Here is a 20,829-nt window from a genome sequence, read left to right as displayed (position 1 = left end):
ATCAACTCTGTGGTACTACACTGACAGTGGTAGAGAATGAAAGGGACCTGGGGGTGGTTGTGCAGGCAGATATGAAGTTCTCTGACCAGTGCAGACGGGCTGCAAGAGTAGCTCATGGTGTATTGTCAATGATATATAGGAATTTTTCTAGCAGGGATAAGGAGGTGATTATTCCCTTGTATAAGGCAATGGTCAGGCCACACCTAGAGTACTGTATACAGGTCTGGAGGCCTCATTTCAAGAAGGATGTAGAGCTGCTGGAACGAGTACAGAGAAGGGCAACTATACTGGTGAATGGGACAAAGGGGTGCTCTTACGAAGAAAGGCTTAAGTTTTGCGAATTACAGTGTCTGGAAACTAGGCACCAGCGAGGTAATCTGATAGAGGTGTACAAAGCTTTGAATGGTTTGAGCATGCTCAATGCTGATGGGATTCTTCCTCTTCCTCAGAATAATCACCTGAGAAGGCATAAATTCAAATTGAGGAAAGACAGATGTAGGACAGATGTGCGGAAATTTGCCTTTAGCCAGCGGGTGGTTGGTAGGTGGAACAGACTTCCATCCCTTGTCGTGGAAGTTGATAGCCTAAATAAGTTTAAGGCTCAGCTGGACAGGTATTTCGAACGAACAGAGGAGTGAAGTGGAAGTGGTTATTTTTAATTATTTATGTTACTTTTTTTTTTTTTTTTTGGCTGATGCTGCATAAGCTTGCTTTCTTGCATCAAATGCCTCTACTAATGCTAATTACCAGTTTTCAGCTAAACAATTCAGATAAACAATTTGGTTTTAAACCTGGCATCTCTATAGTGGATGCAATGCAGCAAATAATACTGAACAGAATCTATGGATATGCTAAACATATCCATAGATTTTGTGATGGCTCTGCCATGCAGGTGTGCTTCTAAGAAATCATACAAAGCTATCTTTAAAACAGGTAATTCACCACCAGAACCAAATGGAGGCAGATATGAAGTTCTCTGACAGTGCAGATAGGCTGCAAGAGTAGCTCATGGAGTATTGTCAATGATATACAGGAATTTTTCCAGCAGGGATAAGGAGGTGATTATTCCCTTGTATAAGGCAATGGTCAGGCCACACCTAGAGTACTGTATACAGGTCTGGAGGCCTCATTTCAAGAAGGATGTAGAGCTGCTGGAACGAGTACAGAGAAGGGCAACAAAATTAGTGAATGGAACAAAGGGCTGCTCTTACGAAGAAAGGCTTAAGTTTTGCAAATTACAGTGTCTGGAGACTAGGTACCAGCGAGTTGATCTGATAGAGGTGTATAAAGTCTTGAATGGGTTGAGCATGCTCAATGCTGATGGGATTCTTCCTCTAGCTCAGAATAATCACCTGAGAGGGCATAAATTCAAATTGAGGAAAGACAGATGTAGGATAGACGTGCGGAAATTTGCCTTTAGCCAGTGGGTGGTAAGTTGGTGGAACAGACTTCCATTCCTTGTCGTGGAGGTTGATAGCCTAAATAAGTTTAAGGCTCAGCTGGACAGGTATTTTGAACGAACAGAGGGGTGAAGTGGAAGTGGGGTTTTTTTTTTTTTTTTTGGCTGATGCTGCATAAGCTTGCTTTCTTGCATCAAATGCCTGTACTAATGCTAATGCTAAATATCAGGAAACAATCAGAGTTACAAAAGATTGCCCACAGGCTCAGTGCTGGGTCCATTCTTTTAAACCATAGTGAGTAATTCTTTTGGATAATAGTGCGTGACAAGCATTTAAATATGGATCAGTCCCCATGGATGTCTTTGCCAATGACTTTATCCTCATTTTAAGTGCAGACAACCATGCAATCCTTGAACAAGCAAATATGTTCTTGAAAAGCTGCAGGTCCACAAACTAAAAATCTCACCTAAAAAAATGAAGGCAGTTGCATTAAAAGGTACCCTAAGAAGAGTGCCATTTATTAAAATATCTGCCACTTCCATCAAAATGGCCCAAGAGTTCAAATACCTCAGTATCATCTTTAATACAAACATTCTACCCACATCTAGAACATATGGCTAAAAAGATCTGAAACTACACAGCCATGAACTGCAGAATTAGCAGAACAGACTGGAGTTTAAAAAAGAAACCCTCAATCTCATATACAAAGGTGCTTTCATTCCAGTGATTTCATATGGGGCTAGAATATAGTATCACAGAACAAAAGAAAACTGGAAACCATACAGAGAATAATGCTTCTAAACCCAGAGCTTGCCACACAGTGAATATCCTTGCTCTGCAAGTTTTGGCAGATACTTGCCTACTGGACATAGAAATAGCATGCCAGGGGTCCTATTAGAGGCTGAAAAGAGGCATTCCCACAGAACATCAGGGCATTATTCTGGACTTAGCTAATTACCTAAACAAGAAGAAGAAAAAATTAAATAAATAAACAATAGCCACTGAACTCCATCACAAGTAGCAAACGGCCTGTGAGAGACAACGAGACCATCATGGGAGAGGTGAGAGATGACGATTCCTGCTAAATGTGGCGCTGGTCCCCCCCTGACCACCTCGATGATTTGCCCAGGACTGCTGATAACCCCTTCTTCTTGACAAGACAAGGCTCATTCAGAGCTAAACTCCATGCCCTACAGACTGAGAGATGAATTAACTTGCACGTGAGGTGCACCTGAAGATTGAGAGCACTTACTGTATGAGTGCTCAATCTATAACAGTCCTAAAAGTTTGATGATTTCTAGGATCAGTCCCTTCTCAGAAACCAGGAGCACCTGTTCATTACTGAGGAAGGTTATTATAAAACCCTTGTACAATATGCCTAGACAGTTTTCCAAACAAGAGAAATCCTGTCAAACCCACCAGACACTCATCAAACAGATGCATTACTGCTTACTAATGTAATAGTAATAGTGGTATGTGATGCAAGAAAGCAAGCTTATGAGCTTATGTAGCATCAGCCAAAAAAAAAAAAAAAAAAAAAAAAAATTTCACACAACCATTCCCTCTAAAAGTTTGTCCAGTTTCTCCTTGAATTTATTTAAGCTATCAACTTCCACAATGACAGATGTAAGTTTGTTCCAGCAATTCACCACCTGCTGGTGAATTGCTGGAACAGGAAGTTTCCGCACATCTATTCTGCAAACTGTCTTTCCTCAATTTGAATTTATGCCCCCTCAGGTTCATAATCTGCTAAAACACTCAGATTAAGTGTGCTCAACCCATTCAAGGCCTTATACACCTCAATCAGATTGCCTAGCCTCCAGCCACTGCAATTATTTGCAGAACTTAAGCCTTTCTTGGTAAGAGGATCCCTTTGTTCTCCTCACCAATCTTGTTGCCCTTTTCTGTACATGCTCAAGCAACTCTACATCCTTCCTAAAATGAGGCCTCCAGACCTCTATGCAATACTCAAGGCGTGGCCTGACCATTGCCTTATACAAAGGGATAATCACCTACTTTTCCCTGCTACCAAAATTCCTGTATATCATTGACAATACCCCATGACCTGCTCTGGCAGCCTGTTTGCATTGCTCAGAAAACTTTACCCCTCCCCCTAAGTGTAATACCACACATTTGGATTATGTAGAACTAATCCAACCAACATATTCTGAACAAAGCTGAAACACACCCCGAATGTGATTTAAAGAGACCATTCAAATTGACCCCTAGAGTTCTGTCTGTATGTACTCCCTGCCCTGTGTTAGGTGAATGATCAAGTGGTCCACAACTGCGTGAGTGAATGAGTGTTGAGAAATTGGAGTATGCATGTGCTTTTTTGCATAAAGTATGTATGGAAGTACATACTTTATGCAAATGTTTTGTATGGAAGTCTTGACCTTGTATATGAGAAAGCAAATGGCAGCTTGTGTTAGGGCAGGATTTGTTGTTTGTGAACTTAACCTGAAAAAAAAAAAAAGTGTTTATATTCAAAGTGCTGTGGTAAGTGGATATGTGTATGCAATCAGATGAGTGAATGAGAATGTCTATATTTAGTGTTGAAATATATGTGCATTCTGAATAATGTAAATACTTGTATATACAGGGTGTCTCAAAAATATTGGTACAAATGTTTAGGAGAGGTATGTAACATCTAAAGGAATGTGAATCGCATAGGAAACCATAACCGGAAACATCACCGTAAGTCGATACATGGCACTGTTCATCGGTTTGCGACAGGGAAAATTTCTGGTTTATTCATTCCACGAAGGGCATGCATCTAGTGTATGGATTAGCAGAGGGCCCACACGGTGTGCGTCCCCATGTGACACAACACCGCTTTGCAATAAATGTGTGGGTAGGTATTTTTTTTTTTTTTTTTAAGAGAACCCCAAACACGAGAGGTATAAAACCTAGAGTACTTGGTACCATGCTTGGGTTGGAGGTTGAGAAGACGAAAGAAGATACTTGTTGATATTGGACTTGAACTTCTGTAGATTGTAATTTTCAGGAAATACGTATGAAGGAAGGTTGTTCCAGAAAACGGCAGTTGAATGAATAAATGAGGAAGATGAAAAGTTGGTTCTGTGGGTTTGAAGTTGGACAGTAAATGGATGTTGGCTGGTGGCGGCACGTGTTCGGACTGTTTTGAAAGAGAGTGCGGGAATTATAGAAGCCAATTCAGAAGAACAGTGCCCATGGAAGTATCTGTAGAAGAGGCATGCAGCAGAAACAGTGCGTCTATGAGAAAGCGAATGAAGAAACTCTGTTAGAGATGAATCATTAATTAACCTAACTGCCCTCTTCTGAATGGAATCAAGAAGCCTGAGAGAGGTTTTGGGGGCACCACCCCAGATGTGGGAACAATATTCCATGGCAGGGCCGATTTGCGATTTATACAGAGTGAGCAGCTGTTTGGAAGAAAAGTAACCCCGAGAGCGAAAGAGAAAACCAAGTTTTTTAGATGCAGAGGAAGCAATATTGTGCCAAGAGAGATTAGAAGTCAGGGTAATCCCCAAAAGAGATATATCATGTTGCCTAGAAATCGAAGTGTCACTAAAGATAAGCATGGGAGCAGAAGAATCCTTTTTGCGAGATATAAGACAAGATTGAGTTTTAGAAGGGTTGAAATCAACTAAGTTGTCTTTGCCCCACTGGAGAATTACCTGAAGATCGGCATTTAAGGAATTGGCAGCAGATTTTCGAGAACTTGAAGCTGATTGAGCTGGACAAGGTTTCTCAAAATGGAAAGTTGAATGCAATGTGCTATCATCGGCAAAACTATGGATAGGATTTCCAGTCAATGGAAGAAGGTCATTGATATTCAAGAAGAAAAGAGTGGGGGAAAGAACTGAACCTTGGGGGACACCGGCATTAGTGGAGAAGTTAGAAGACAGAGAGGGCCATCTACCATCACCCTCAGTGAGCGATCAGAGAGAAAACTGGATAACCAATTACTAAAAACAGTTGGCAAACCATAAGATGGAAGCTTGTTTAGAAGACCTTTATGCCAAACACGATCAAAAGCCTTTGAGATGTCAAGAGCAACTACTTGTGTTTCACCGAACCTTTCCATTGAATTAGTCCATAAATGGGTAACATAAGCCAGAATATCACCAGTGGATCGACACTGACGGAATCCATACTGGCGATCGTTGATCAGACGGAAGGTTTCTAGGTAGTTTAAGAGTTGGCGGTTAATTGATTTCTCCATTACTTTAGAAAGAGTAGAAGTAATTGCAATGGGACGATAATTGGATGGAAGGGATTTGTCACCCTTTTTAGGAACTGGCTGGATATGAGCAAATTTCCAAGCAGAAGGAAAAACACCTTTGGAATAAGAAAGTGAAAAAAGGCGGCAAAGAATAGGAGTAAGTTCAGGAGCACAGGTTTTGAGAACAAGTGGAGAAATACCATCAGGACCTGGAGCTTTCTTAGCATCAAGATTCATCAAAATCCTTCTGACATCCTTTTGACGGAAGACCACAGGAGGCATTGAATGGAGCGTGTTAGGAATGGTGGGAGGTGTTTTACCAAGATCATTAATACATGAGCTAGAAGAAAAATGGGATGCTAGCAGGTCAGCTTTATCCTTGGCTGAAGTGACAATAGAACCATCTGGTTTGGACAGAGGTGGGAGCAGAGATGGGCAAAAGTTGCGGCCAATAGCTTTGGCAAGAGACCAGAATGCTCGGCTACCATTAGGGCAAGAAGCAAGTTTTCTACTCTTAGCCTGTTCAAACTCTAGTTCGGACTGATTAATAACTGCTTTACAATTATTGCGAGCTTTGTTGTAGGCAGAAAATGAAACTGAAGAATCAGAAACAAGCCAATTACGATATGCAACATTCTTCTCTTGGACAGCCTTAGCACATTTATTGGAAAACCAAGGTTTAGATAAAGGACGAGATTTTAAAGTGGAGTGTGGGATAAAGGATTCCATTCCTGCAAGAATAATTTCACTGACACGATCTGAGCAAACGTTGACATCAGAAGTTTTGAAAGAGTAATCAGACCAAGGAAAAGAAGAAAAGAAGTCTCGCAGGTCATCCCATTTTGCATTCTTGTAATGCCAAACAATACGAGGTTGGGAATAGCCATGAGATAAAGGTTCCATTGGAGAAGAGACAATCACCAAGTTGTGATCTGAAGTGCCTAAAGGACCTCTCACTTCAACCTTGTACTTAGAAGGGTTGTTTGTGAGAAAAAGATCAAGTGTATTGGCTGTATGATTAGGATTGTCCAGTATTCTTGTAGGTAAATGAACAATCTGTGCTAGGTCATTAGTAATTGCAAAAGCCTCAGCATCTCGACCTGCTGGGTCGGTGTGACTAGAAAACAGAAGCCAGCTGGAGTTGTGAACGTTAAAATCACCAAGGAAAATTACCTCACTGTTAGGAAAGTTGGACTGGAGAAAGTCAAGTTGCAAAGAGAGGAAGTCAAAGAGCTCCAAGTGATTAGTGGAGTTGGGAGAACGGTAGAGACAACAGATGAATTTTACACAATGAGGTAGAGAGATTTTAAGCCAGAGAAGATCAGAGAGGAGATTCCAAATTGCCAAGTCTCTGACAGGGAATATCAGAACGGACATATGCACAAGTACCACCTTTGAGGCGAAAGGAATCATACAGCAAATAATTTGCACATCTGAGTTGAGCAGTAGTTGAATCAACTGATAACTGAGATTCAGTCAGAAAAAGTACATGGGGTTTGGAAGACTGCAAGTGGAAATGGACATCGTTGAGATTGGAATTGAGACCACGTATATTTGTGAAATGAATTAGGAAGTCCTTGGGAGGTTTAGATCTTTTCGCAGATAAGCTTGCTCTATTATTTTGACAATTCATGGTGTATTGAATAGTAAGAAAAAGTGGGTGGGACATGCTGTATGAAGTAATGAAATTTTTGGATATGGCGTACATGTGGTAAGAATATACCCAGATCCTTGACATTACGTGGCCTCGACAATGCTCCCCGCATACACACTACTCGGACTCCCTCCAGTCACTATCTGGCAGAGTAGAGGTAGCAAGATTATACACTAGCTGATCCGGAAGCCTCCTAGAGAGTTACCAATAGGTTTGGTCCGGTGTACTATCTAGCGGCCGGCCTGCGAACACCGTTTTAGAGCTGTACCCTCGAAATGTAAGGAATATTGGATCTCGCCACGACATTCATCATAACCTCAAAAATCATCAATCATACTGCATGATGGAAGAGATAGGGAAGGTATGATCAGTGACTGCTTAGGCAGCCCATACCTGTTACCATCCCGCATGAACTCCGCTAAATATCGGATCTTTCTTGAACAAGTTCTACCAAGGTTTGGCCTGACGATGTTCCAGTAAATGTGAGACGCAACATTTGGTTTCAACATGACGGGGCGCCTGCCCATTATGGAAGGTGTGTTTGTGACCATTTGAACAGGCATTATGGGTGTCGATGGATTGGCCGTGGTGGACCCGTTGCCCCCCCCCACGCTCACCTCATTTATCGAGCCTTGATTTCTTTCTGTGGGGGGGGCCCCTCAAATCTATCATGTATGAATCACCTGTGGAGATGGAAATGGATCTCGTGGCGAGACTCGTCTGCGCTGCTGCTACTGTCAAAGAAACTCCAGGTGTGTTTGACCTTGTCTGCCAATCCATGCTGTGTTGGTGTCACGCATACATTGCATCTCATGGTGGAACCTTCGAGCATCTGTTGTAACATCATGAAATGCATCCATCTTGTACTCCATTGTTAATATTATGTCAAATAAATGTTTGCCACTAATTACTGTCTTGTGTCATTTCTGCTTCTTGTGCCTCTGCTACTACTTTCCCGTGATGTTTCTGGTTATGGGTTCCTATGCGATTCTCATTCCTTTAGATGTTACCTACCTCCCCTAAATGTTTGTACCAATATTTTTGAGACATCCTGTTTAAAAAAAAACAATAATTAAAAAAAAAAATCTATAACACTGTAATTGGAGGCTAAGATGTGTAACTGTGGTGTGAATGGTTGGTTACGTGGTCACAGTATTTTTTATTTTCAGGAGTGCTCATGATTTGGTTTTTGTGCAAGGCAAAGAGTGAAACAGGATTCTATTAAATGGTGATTCTGATAAGCAAAAATAGGAGGAATATTATCTACAGACTATAAAAGTAAAGATATAAAGTGCAAATTTATGCTTTATTATCTTGCCAATTAACAAAATTAAATGATACATGAAAATCAGAAGAATATTTTCTGCAGGTTAGCAAAATAAAAATAAATTTAGCTTAATTAATACTCTAATATGTACATGCTAACTAATTGATATTTCTGATCACTGACTTTTTTTTTAATGTAAAATTTAAAACAGTAAAAAAGATAAGCAATCAATAACGAAGAACACGGCACAATAAAATTGCAACTAACACGATACACGCAAGTGAGATACGGAGTAACAAGTTTACGTAAATTAAAAAATAAGAATGAAGAGAAGATTTCGGTAACAAAAAAATCCAATAAAATGGAAAATGCAAATTGTTTTTATTGTTTTATGGTCGTGACCTACAGAAATAACACAAAGGCATTGAAAATTGATTCTTATAACCAAACATATGATAACAATGAAAGTGTAGTGCATTTTAATGATTTGAATTGGTTTTCTCAAATTTGATTTTACCTAAAGCGTGATTCTACTAGTGACTGTGACAGTGTTAAGAGGCACTTACTTATTTCACTTTATGATGGGCTTGGCTTAGGATTGTCTCTGACAGGACCACGTGGTCCTTTCTCTCAGCCAATAGCAGCCTTTGTAAATGTGATGGCTGCATGTTTTGTTTTCGTATCCTTTAGTTGAAGATTTTTTTGTGTCATTTTTAATGAAATGACCTTTTAGAGAGATAAATAGCTTAGTTGTAAAGCGAAAATTTCAACTTCCGAGGTCTTGGAGCGAATTATCAAAAAACAATGTGTTATTGGATTCACATTACAATATTTTCACGATACGATGGTGTCTCTGGATCAGATTAATATCATAAAGTGGGGGTCCATTGTAATGTCAACACAGTTTATTTGAATTTTAGAAAAGAAAAAAAAACATCAGAAGTGGGGTTCCTCATGGAATAGTTCTTGAACAACTGTTGTTTCTTATTTTCATAAATGATATTGATGAGGGGTTACAGGACATGATGTAAAGATTAGGAGAGTGGTTAATTATCAGTGTCAAGCAACACTCCTTCAGGTTGACTTGAACAGGATTCAAACTTGGTTAGAAAGGCAACAGCCTTTTAATGTAGCAAAAATGCAAGGTTTTATACTTAGGGAACAGTAACCTCAAAATAACATACACTTGGTGGGATCAAATTAAAAACGGCAGAGTTGGAAAGAGATCTTGGAGTCATGACATGGCAAATATGAAGTTCTCTGAGCAATATAGACAGGTGGCCAGTAAAGTCAATGGTGTCCTATCAATGATTTATTGATAAATAGCCTTAAGAGATAGGAGGTTATAATCCCAATGTATAATGCAATTGTAAGACCCCACTAAAAATACTGTGTCCAGGTATGGAGACTTCACCTAAAATTCAATACTGAGATTCTTGAAAGGGTCCAAAGATAGGCAACCTTTGAGGCCGACAGACATTCTCTCAGGTAAGTCAAGCTGGGCTTGCTACCTAGGATTCTAAAATGCTGATGAAACTGTTATTCATATGACATTCAAGTCAAGTGGACTGAAGTTTGACAAAGTGTGGTCATTCTGTGACAACCAAATCCTCTACTTGCACCTTCACAATAGTAGGACTTGTTAGTGACCTTGAGTATAACTGCCATGTACAAGTCCTGAAATTGGCACCTAGTATATGGTGTTTGCAGGCCAATTGCAAGATAGTTCACCAGATCGAACCTATTGGTAACTCTCTAGGAGGCTTCCAGATCAGCTAGTATATAATCTCACTGCCTCTACTCTGCCAGATAGTAACTGAAGGAAGTCCAAGGAGTGTGTGTGTGTGTGTGTGTGTGTGTGTGTGTGTGTGTGTGTGTGTGTGTGTGTGTGTGTGTGTGTGTGTGTGTGTGTGTGTGTGTGTGTGTGTGTGTGAATTGTTGAGGCCCCATTATATCAAGGAACTTGGGTATATTCTTGCTGTGTGTTCAAAAATTTCATTACTTCATACAACATCATCTCCTCACTTTTTCTATTCCTGAATATATTTCAAATAGTCAAACTAATAAGATGACCTTGACCTTATCTGCAAAAAGATCTAAACTTCCTTGTTCACTTCACAAATATAGATGATCTCACTTCCAGTCTCATCATCATCAGCCATTTTAAAACCACTGCAGGATGAAGGCCTCTCCAGCAGCTTTCCAGTTCCTTCTGTTTTGTGCAATGGCCATCCATTTACTATCCACGAACTCATGAATTTCATCTGTCCATCTCTGTCATTGCCCGTCACCACCAAATACGAAGGATGCGGAAAGGTCAGGGAATGACCACCACATATCCCGGAGCAATATGGCCTTAGTTGCTAATGCTCCTAAAAAACCAAATAACAACAAACAAACAAACATCTCTGTCATTATCTTCCATTCTATCTAATTTATCTGTTGCCTCTGTTGTTCTCCCAACTCCACTAGTCACTTTGAACTCTTTGACTCCCTGTCTTTGAAACTTAACTTTCTTCAGTGTGGCTTTCCTAACAGTGAGATAATTTTTCTTGGTGATTTTAATGTTTGCAACTCCATCTGGCTTCCATTTTCCATTTGCCAGTCTTTTGGGTAAAATTCTCAGGAAAATTCCATTCTTCTGTCAGGATCATCAACTGAACAAGAAAGACAGACCCATAAAGGAAGGAAGAGAAGGAGATATTAAGCTTTTATTTGTGAAGCACACTGATTCAAGAGGGTATATCCAATAGATGAAAACTGTTAAGAGTGTTAATTATTGCCATTTATTAGGTTAGTCTGGCATGAGATTAGGAGTGCTAAAGATCAAGTGAATGTGATGAATGGAATGACTTTTCATGCAAACAAATGGAGTGGATAAGCAAATATAAAATGTACTACTGTAGAGTGTTTTAATTTTCCAGAGACAGACTAGAGCTTGTGAATAGCTACTTGCAAATCAGCAGCAGTATATTTTGTGATTGATAACTGCTTCTTATATCAAGATATTAAGATGCCACATGTGCAAATAACATTCTTGACTTATTTATTTTTTTACAAGAATTATAGTGGGACATATCTAAAGAGATAAATGTTATCAGGTTTTAATTTTCACAAGGACAATTATGATAGGCTTACACATTATTTGAATTCTATTCAATGAGAACAGTTGGTGAATATAATAAGAACAAATGCCAAATGTGAAATTTTCTAAGAAATAATTCTAGAAGCTGCTCTCTTTTTTTTATACCTTTAAAGTATTACTGTACTGGGCATTAAACAAAAGTGGATGACTGCTGTGCTAATGAAGTCAGTAATTTAAAGGAAAGTTGCTTGAGATGAAATTATCAAAGCACACTGATCACTATTGCTTTGATTTGATAATCTATATGGAAAGTTGGAGGGGGCAAGTAGATAAGTAAAACCTGAATATGATAATGAGAATGAAGCATACATCACATGACGTGATGTGCATGACCAATCCCGCATGCTTTGCAGTAATCATGCAGCAATATTATTACAATTATTGTTATTTAAACACTTGTCAGACTTGAATTTTTGGTTCATGAAGATAATACTATTGTTGAAAGCTACCACATCCACATATATTTTAACTTAGCTGATTTTAAATGTTTTAACTGTGAATATCTTTTATTTTATTTATATAGTTTTTAATATTTTGTCATGTATTTTTAACTGCACAGCAACAACAATTTTATTTTTATTACCACTTGTATTATATCAGTAAATAAACATAATAGGAAAGATAGGCTAGATCAGTTGTTTTAAGATCACCCAAACTGAAGTAGATGCACTTATATTAAATTCTGAAACAGGAGCAGATCAAATAAACAAAGAAAAACAAAGAAAGAAACAGCAAATTATAAGTGGGAAGCATTCAAGAAATTCATCATGGAAGCTACTAGACGTTTCCTACCTATTAAAAAATACTGTTCAAGGTTTAGGCCTAAATGGTTGTCAAATGAACTAATAAGACTCGTGGCAGAGAAGAAAAATGCATGGGGTGCATATAAATTATATTATTATTTAAATTATCATATAAATAATAATATAAATTATTATTTGCTAGCAGGGAAAAGTTGGTGTTATCCCTTTGAAGAAGGCAATGGTCAGGCCACGCCTTGAGTACTGCGTATAGGTCTAGAGGCCTCATTTTAGGAAGGATGTAGATTTGCTTGAGCGTGTACAGAGAAGGGCAACATGATTGGTGAGGGGAACAAAGGGTGCTCTTACCAAGAGAGGCTTAAGTTCTGCAAATTGCAGTGGCTGGAGACTAGCCACCTGTGAGGTGATCTGATTGAGGTGTATAAGGCCTTGAAGAAAATATATGAGAGTGCTACCTCCTTTATTAGACTAGACAAAGACAGTAGCAAATTTAAAATCAAGAAAGGAGTTCGACAAGGAGACACAATATCTCCGAAGCTGTTTACTGCTGCCCTTGAGGAAGCTTTCAGAAGATTAGACCGGGTCGCAGAAAGGAGTCAATGTGAACGGAGAGTACCTAAACCATTTACGATTTGCAGATGACATTGTGGTTATAAGCCACGATCCCAAAGAATTAGAGGAAAATCTTAATCCGTTATGCACAGTTAGTAAGGATTTTGGACTAAAGATGAATATGGCTAAAACAAAAGTAATGATGAACAAGTATGCCACGGAAAGGGAAATAATGATTGAAGGAGCAGTAATTGAAAAGGTGGAGTCATATACTTATCTGGGACAAGTTATTAGCTATAATAATGATAAATGGCTGGAAGGAAAGAGAAGAATAAATTTTGGATGGATAACATTCAGGAAATATAGTCACATACTGAAGAGCAATATCCCAGTTTGTCTGAAACGTAAAATAATGAATCAATGTATACTCCTCACCATGACTTATGGAAGTGAAACTTGGGCACTCACCAAAAGAATGGAAGAGAAGCTGAGAACTACACAGCGAAGAATGGAACGAATTATATTGGGAATCAGACTGTTAGATAAGAAGAGAAACACATGGATTAGGCAGCAAAACTAAAGAACAAAAATGGTCTTGGGCAGGACACATAGCTCGAAGACATGATGACAGATGGACTAAGAAAATAACAGAATGGTACCCAAGAGGAGCTAGAAGAAAACCTGGAAGACAAAGGCGGAGACGGATAGATGAAATTCATGAGTTTTTGGGTAGTAAATGGATGGCCAGTGCTCAAAACAGAAGGAACTGGAAAGTTACTGGAGAGGACTTCATCCTGCAGTGGATTGAAAATGGCTGATGATGATGATGAAGGCCTTGAATGGGTTGAGCACGCTGAATTCTGATGGGATTCTTCCACTTGCTCAGATTACGAACCTAAAGGGGGCATAAATTCAGATTGAGTAAAGACAGTTGTATTGGAAATTTGCCTTTAGCCAGTGGGTGGTTAATTGCTGGAACAAACTTCCATCTGTCATTGTGGAAGTTGATAGCTCAAATATATTCAAGGAGGAACTGGACAAACATTTAGAGGGAATGGTTGTGTGATTTTTTTTTTTTTTTTTGGCTGGTGCTACATAAGCTCATACACTTGCTTTCTTGCATCACATGCCTCTATTACTATTACTATTCACTGTATGATTTATTTCACTTCAAAAGTGGTACTTGTGTGTGCATATATGTCTGCTCTGATATTCCCTGTCAGAGACTTCGTAATTTGTAGTCTCCTCTTTTTGATCTTCTCTAACTCCATTCTATATAATTTATCTGTTGCCTCTGTCGTTCTCCCAACTCCACTAGTCACTTTGAACTCTTTGACTTCCTGTCTTTGAAACTTGACTTTCTTTAATGCAGCTTTCCTAACAGTGAGATAATTTTCCTTGGTGATTTTAATGTTTGCGACTCCATCTGGCTTCCATTTTCTAGCCATGTGGATACAGCTGGTTGAGATGCTGAGGCTTTTGCAATTATTAATGATCTCGCACAGTGTTCATTTACCTACCAGAATAACAGACAATTCTACCCACATAGCCAAAACTCGATCTTTTTCTCACAAAGAACCCTTCAAGGTCATGGTCAAGGTGAGTGGTCCTCTAGGCACCTCAGATCCCAACTTGGTGATGTCTCTTCTCCAATGAGCCTTTCTCTAGTGTTGTGGCCACATTCAACCTCATGTTGTTTGGTATTACAAGAGTGCAAAATAGAATGATCTGTGATATTTCTTTTCTTAATTTCCTCAATTGGATTACTGTTTCAATCTTCTGGTGTCAATGTTTGCTGTCACTGTGCCAGTGAAATTATTCTTGCAGGGATAAAATCTTTTTTATTTCACACTCTGCCTTAAAATCTTGTCCTTTATCTAAACTTTGGTTTTCCAATAAATGTGCTAAAGAATATAAGAATGTTGTATATTGCAACATTCTTATATTACTTAGCACATTTATGGGAAAACCAAATAAGAAAGTTGCATATTGGAATTGGCTTGCATGCAAATCTCCAGGTTCATTTTATGCCTACACCAAAGCTTGCAACAATTGTGAAGTAGTTATTAATCGGTCCAAACTACATTTCAAACAGGCTGAGAGTAGAAACTTGTTTCTTATCCAAATGGTAATTGAGCATTCTGGCTGCAAATTTTGCCAATCTCTATTCCAACCATTTGTCAAAACCAAATGGTACTATTGCCACCTCAGCTAAAGATAAAGCTGACATGTTAGCATCCTATTTTAATTCTAACTCGTGCATTGATGATCTTGGTAAACCACCCCTACCACTCCCAGTACGCTCCATTCAATGATCTTCTGCCAAAAGGATGTCAGAAGAATTTTGAACAGTTCATGCCAAGAAAGTGCCAGGTACTGATGGTATTTCTCCACTTGTTCTCAAAACCCGTGCTCTTGAGCATACTCCTGTTCTACGTTGCCTTTTTACACTTTCCTATTCCACCGGTGTTTTCCCTTCTGCTTGGAAATTTGCTCATATCCAGCCCGTTCCCAAAAAAGAGTGACAAATCTCTCTCATCCAATTATTATCTCATTGCACTTACTTCTACTCTTTATAAAGTAATGAAGAAATCTATTTACTGCCAACTCCTAATGAAGGAGTTGGCAGTAAATAGATTTGTGATAATGAAGAAATCTATTTACTGCCAACTCCTAAACTATCTCGAAAGCTTCCATCTATTCAGTGATTGCCAGTAAGGATTCCATCAGTGTCGATTCGCTGGTGATATACTGATTTATGCTACTCATCTATGGGCAAATTCAATGGAAAAGTTTGGTGAAACTCAAACAACTGCTCTTGACATTTCAAAGGCTTTTGATAATTTTAGGTATAAATGACTTTTAAATAAGCTTCCAGCTTATGGTCTGCAATTGTTTTTGTAATTGGGTATCCAGATTTCTTTCTGACCACTCACTGTGGGTGGTGGTGGTAGATGGTTCTCTGTTTTCTAACTCCTCTAATTCTGGTGTTCCCAAAGGTTCGGTTCTTTCTCCCACTCTTTTCCTCTTGTATATTAATATCTCTCTTCCATTGACCGGAAATCCTATCCATAGTTTTGCTGATGACAGCACATTGCATTCCACCTTCCAGTTTGAGAAATCTTGCCCTGCACAAATAGCTTCAACTTCTCAAATATCCTCTACCAAGTCCTTAAAATCCTGATCTCCAGTGGGGCAAAGATAACTTAGTTGATTTCAATCCTTCTAATACTCAGTCTTGTCTTATATCTTGCAAAAAGGATTCTTTTGCTCCTATGCTTATCTTTGATGACACTATGCTTATCTTATGCCCTCTTGGCATAAGCGTACCACAAATATTGCTTCCTCTGCATCTAAGAAACTTAGTTTTCTCTTCTCTCTCAGCATTAATTTTCTTTCAAATGGCTGCTCACCCTGTATAAATCACAAATCTGCCTAAGCATGGAATATTGGTGCCCTCGAACCTGTCTCAGGCTTCTAGATTCCATTCAAAAGAGGGCAGTAAGGTTAAATAATGACCCTTCTCTGACAAAGCTTCTCCACTCTCTGTCTCATAGACATTCTGTTTTTGCTACATGCTTTTTCTATAGATACTTCCATGGGCACTGTTCTTCTGAATTGGCTTTTGTAATTCCCCATCTCTCTTCCAAACCAATCTAAACACATGCCTCCACAACCAGTCTGCATCCCTTTACTGTTCAACTTAAAACTCACATTACCAACTTTTCTCTTTCCTCATTTATTCCTTCAACTTCTGTCTTCCGGAAACACCTTCCTTCATACGTATTTCCTGAAAATTACAATCTACAGAAATTGAAGTCTAATATCAACAAGTATCTTCTTTCATCTTCTTGGCCTACAACCCATGCATGGTACGAAGTACTATATGTACTAATGTTTCTTGTGCTTGGGTTTTTAATAAAAAAAATAATAAATAACAAACCTGCACGGTGATATCTGTAAAAGGGCAACCATATGAGGAAAGACTGATTACGTGGGCTGCAGAGCTTGGCAACCAGACAACTTAGAGGGGACCTGTTTGAGGTCTATAAGGCTTTGAGAGGGAATAGTAAAATGAATGAAGAGAAAATTTTCACTGTTATAAAGGATTCCAGAACTAGTGGTCCCAAAATGAAATTATGAGGGAAGGGGTTCAGACTGGATTGCAGGAAGTTTTCTTATAGTCAGTGAGTTGTTGATTACTGGATTGCAGAAAGTTTTCTTATAGTCAGTGAGTTGTTGATTACTGGAATAGATTTCCTCCATTGGTGGTCAAAGGTGACAATTTGGAGAAATTCAAAACTCAACTGGATAATTGCCTATGTGTGGAGTGAAGTGCATAATTAGTAATATTCTTATCTACTTTCTCTCTCTCTCTCTCTCTCTCTCTCTCTCTCTCTCTTTTTTCTGCCAGTGTTGCTAAAGCCTATGACTTCCTTCCACTATATGGGTAACAATAATAACAATAATATTAATTCATTTTCTGACTTTTTATTTATTAAAAGAGGAATAGAGATTTCAGAATAATTAAAAGTCATCATCTAACATTAAAGTTTCAGCCTCTTCCTGTTGAGTGGGATGGAGTGAATAACGTTGAAAGCACCTTTTCCTAAGAAGTTTTAACTAGTTCTTCTCCTTAATTTAATTAGAAATTTGCTTGTGAAATCACCTGCATAGTTAAGATAAGAAAGAGTCTCCATATTCAATACCTCCAGAAGCTAAAATAATGCAAAGATCATAAAATGGTGGCATAACTCATAAAAATGAAAGCTTACCTTTTGTGAGTGGATGGGTGGAACAAATTAGCCATTAAAGTATGATAGTCTTAAAATCTGATTATATTAAAATATCCAGTGAGGACTTGGAACAATAATTCTTTTTTTTTTTAAATTGAGTGATACTTTTGACAAATCAGTTAACATGTACATAATGACCTACTTTTGACTGAAAAGAGCAGAATTAAAACTCATCTAAGTAACTTCAGTTTCATTTATTATTTTATATAACAAAGTAGTTTATCAATAGCAGTAGAAGTACATTTTACCTAATGGTAATATAAATAAATCATTATATTACTTACAACTGCATCATTCATTTCATACCAACAGCCATCTGAATTTTTAACAAAACAAAAGTAGTGGCCAGAGTTGCAACTAGTACCTGAGTGAACTAATACAGCATACAGCTGATACAGCAGAGGTTCTTCCTAAAATTTTAAAATAGCAAAAACCATTAGCCAAGCAGTAAAATAGCCATTAAACTTCTTCACATAATTTAATATTAAAATGTTATATGTCCAACTTGATTAATAATAACAGTTTTTTTTTTGTAATAACAAGACACTTCTCTGCATTAACTGAACTAGCTTATTTTGGAGTTAATTGAGTATTACAATTATTTGTAATAAGAAAATTATATTTCAGTAAAACTCTTTATGACAATATCAATTTGATAGCAGAATATTTAACTATATTGTTTATGTTGCTGCTGGAGTCCTAATTGTGTTAGAACAAAGGAATTTGTAAAATAATAAGAGAAGTTTACCTCAATATGGTATGCAGAACACTTCCAGTGTTCTGCATACTATATTGAGGTAAACTATTGAGGTAAACTATAATCTCCAGAAATTAAAAAGAAAAAAATCAAAAAACTTACATTAGAGTAACAAATAATTTAAAAAATAATTAAAAATCAATTTAATGCAATTAACGAAAAAATTGCAAAACGATTTTCCTTCCTGAAGCTGACAATGCTTTTCGACCGCATGTCGTGATTACAGGAATGAAAATTACCGAATAGGGGTGAGTATGAAACTTAAATAGGGATTATTTGTCTTTGAGCATGCACGTAGACAAATAAAAGAAAAAGCCCATGAATCGGAGATGAGATAGGGCCAACAAACATTAACAGAATTTTCATGTAATTTAATTTCTACGGTTTCTGCAATTAATAGTCGCGTATAATTATGTTGGACACTAAGTATTTTGCCCTCGTTAAATAAAAAAGTATGTTTTTCGTTAACTGCGTGAAAGGCTAATTCTGATGCTGCTGAACGAGAAGCATGAACTGAGGCCGCATTTTGATTAACACGAATATTCAAATGTCATTCACGCATCAAACCCTAGTAAGACGAGTTGCAATCACCGCAAGAAACGTTGTATACCAGGTCATTAATTTGTGCTGCGAATGAGGAAAGGACTGAGCGATTGCTCAGTATAGTGTGTAATTTCCATATTGGCCTGGCCACAATTTTAAATTCAGTATCTTTAAAGAATCTGTTAAGCTGTTTGTGCCACTGTTATTATTATTTTACAAATCTTCTCTTATTATTTTACAAATATTGATATCAACGTAGAATGTTATTATTATTATTATTAGCTATATGGTTCCAGAGTCCTGCAACATCACGAGTGACCTCAAAAGTAGTGTTGCTCTGAATAACTGGGATGACAGGTATTCAGAGCAACGCTACCGAATACCTGGGATGACAGAGGAAGAAAATCCTGTGGTAGCCTGTATGCTTGTGATTGGTTATTCTATCTAGCTCTGTTGTGATTGCCTTTGGCTGGACCGGGATACTGTCGTAGCCTGCTGGATTATGGAGATTAGGAGAAGGAAGAAAGAATTGGAGAAAAGCACATAAGGATGTGGGATGGGGGGGGGACAGTGATTTTCATTTCATTGCTAACTGAATAATGAAGGCTCTTTTGTAGTCCCCACATCTTTAGTTATGTTCACTGATTCAGAAATCTTCCTCTGAGAAAGATTATGTTATATGACAAAATATTCAAATAAACATTCAGCATGTATGGTATCACCATGAAAAGCAACATGTTGGGTTTGCTAATGCATGAAAAGCAGTGGAAAGAAAAGCTCATTCTAAGTACAGTGGATTCCAGTTATTTGGGCCCCCAGTTATTCGAGACAAATCTTAAATAGAACTTAATCGAGAAAATGTGGTATGGTCGGAGACCATACCACATGGTCTGGTCAGATTTCTGGATGTCACCATAAAACAATAAAAACAATTGGCAGTTTCCAGTTTATTGGGCTTTTCTGTTAGTTTGTTATTTGGTTTTTAGGAGCATTAGCAACTAAGGCCATATTGCTCCGGAGATATGCGGTGGTCATTTCCTGACCTTTCCGTATCCTCTGTATTTGATGGGCATGGGCTTGAACCCCGGTCTATTTCTGTTAGTGCAATCTATTATAAATGGATAGTAAACTTGATCTTACTGAATTTGCAATTATACCGAGACCTGGAATTCTGTGGGTTTTTATGTTATTATGGTGAAATGTGTTTCTCCTTCCATGAAACCTTCAATCACATAAAAAATTATAAATAAATTTTTAGAATCGTCTCTTCATTCCTATTTTTGAAGCTTCGTAAACTTGTTACTCCGAATCTCACTTGCGTGTATCGTGTTAGTTGCAATTTGTGCGTGCTGTGTTCTTTGTTATTGATTGCTTATTTTTTTTAATGTTTAAATTTTATCCCAAATGTCACTAAACAGAAATATCAACTAGTTAGATGTTACATATTACAGTACATATTAATTAAGCTATGCATGTAAGCATAAATTTGTTTTTATTTTGCTAACCTGTGGAAAATATCCTTCCGATTTTCACGTATCATTTAATTTTTTAATTGGTAAGGTAATAAAGTGTAAATTTGTGCTTAATATACTTTACTCTACTTTTATAGCCTGTGGATAATATTCCTCCTATTTTCACTTATTAGAATCGCTGTTTAATAGAATTAAAATTCAATTCACAAACGTGATCGCAATGACCGGTTACTACATATCGTACAGTGAACGCACTTTACTATGGTAAGTCC

At 37.9% G+C, this 20,829-nt stretch overlaps 1 protein-coding gene across 1 annotated transcript in view; it reads right to left on the bottom strand.

The window, feature by feature from the left end:
- The window catches only part of LOC150076379 (ubiquitin carboxyl-terminal hydrolase 36-like), a 334,558-nt gene that overhangs the window by 39,830 nt on the left and 273,899 nt on the right, over window positions 1-20,829 (bottom strand). The window contains exon 11 of the mRNA XM_090387341.1: window positions 18,070-18,195. Coding sequence (XP_090243467.1) covers window positions 18,070-18,195 — 126 coding nt within the window. The remainder of the gene's footprint in view (window positions 1-18,069; window positions 18,196-20,829) is intronic.

This window comes from Mastigoproctus giganteus, chromosome 13 (genome assembly GCF_048544385.1).
Source record: "Mastigoproctus giganteus isolate SK-2022 chromosome 13, ASM4854438v1, whole genome shotgun sequence".
Taxonomy (NCBI): domain Eukaryota; kingdom Metazoa; phylum Arthropoda; class Arachnida; order Uropygi; family Thelyphonidae; genus Mastigoproctus; species Mastigoproctus giganteus.
The sequence above is the reverse complement of the archived record's forward strand: the minus strand, read 5'-3'. Positions and strand labels throughout refer to the sequence as shown.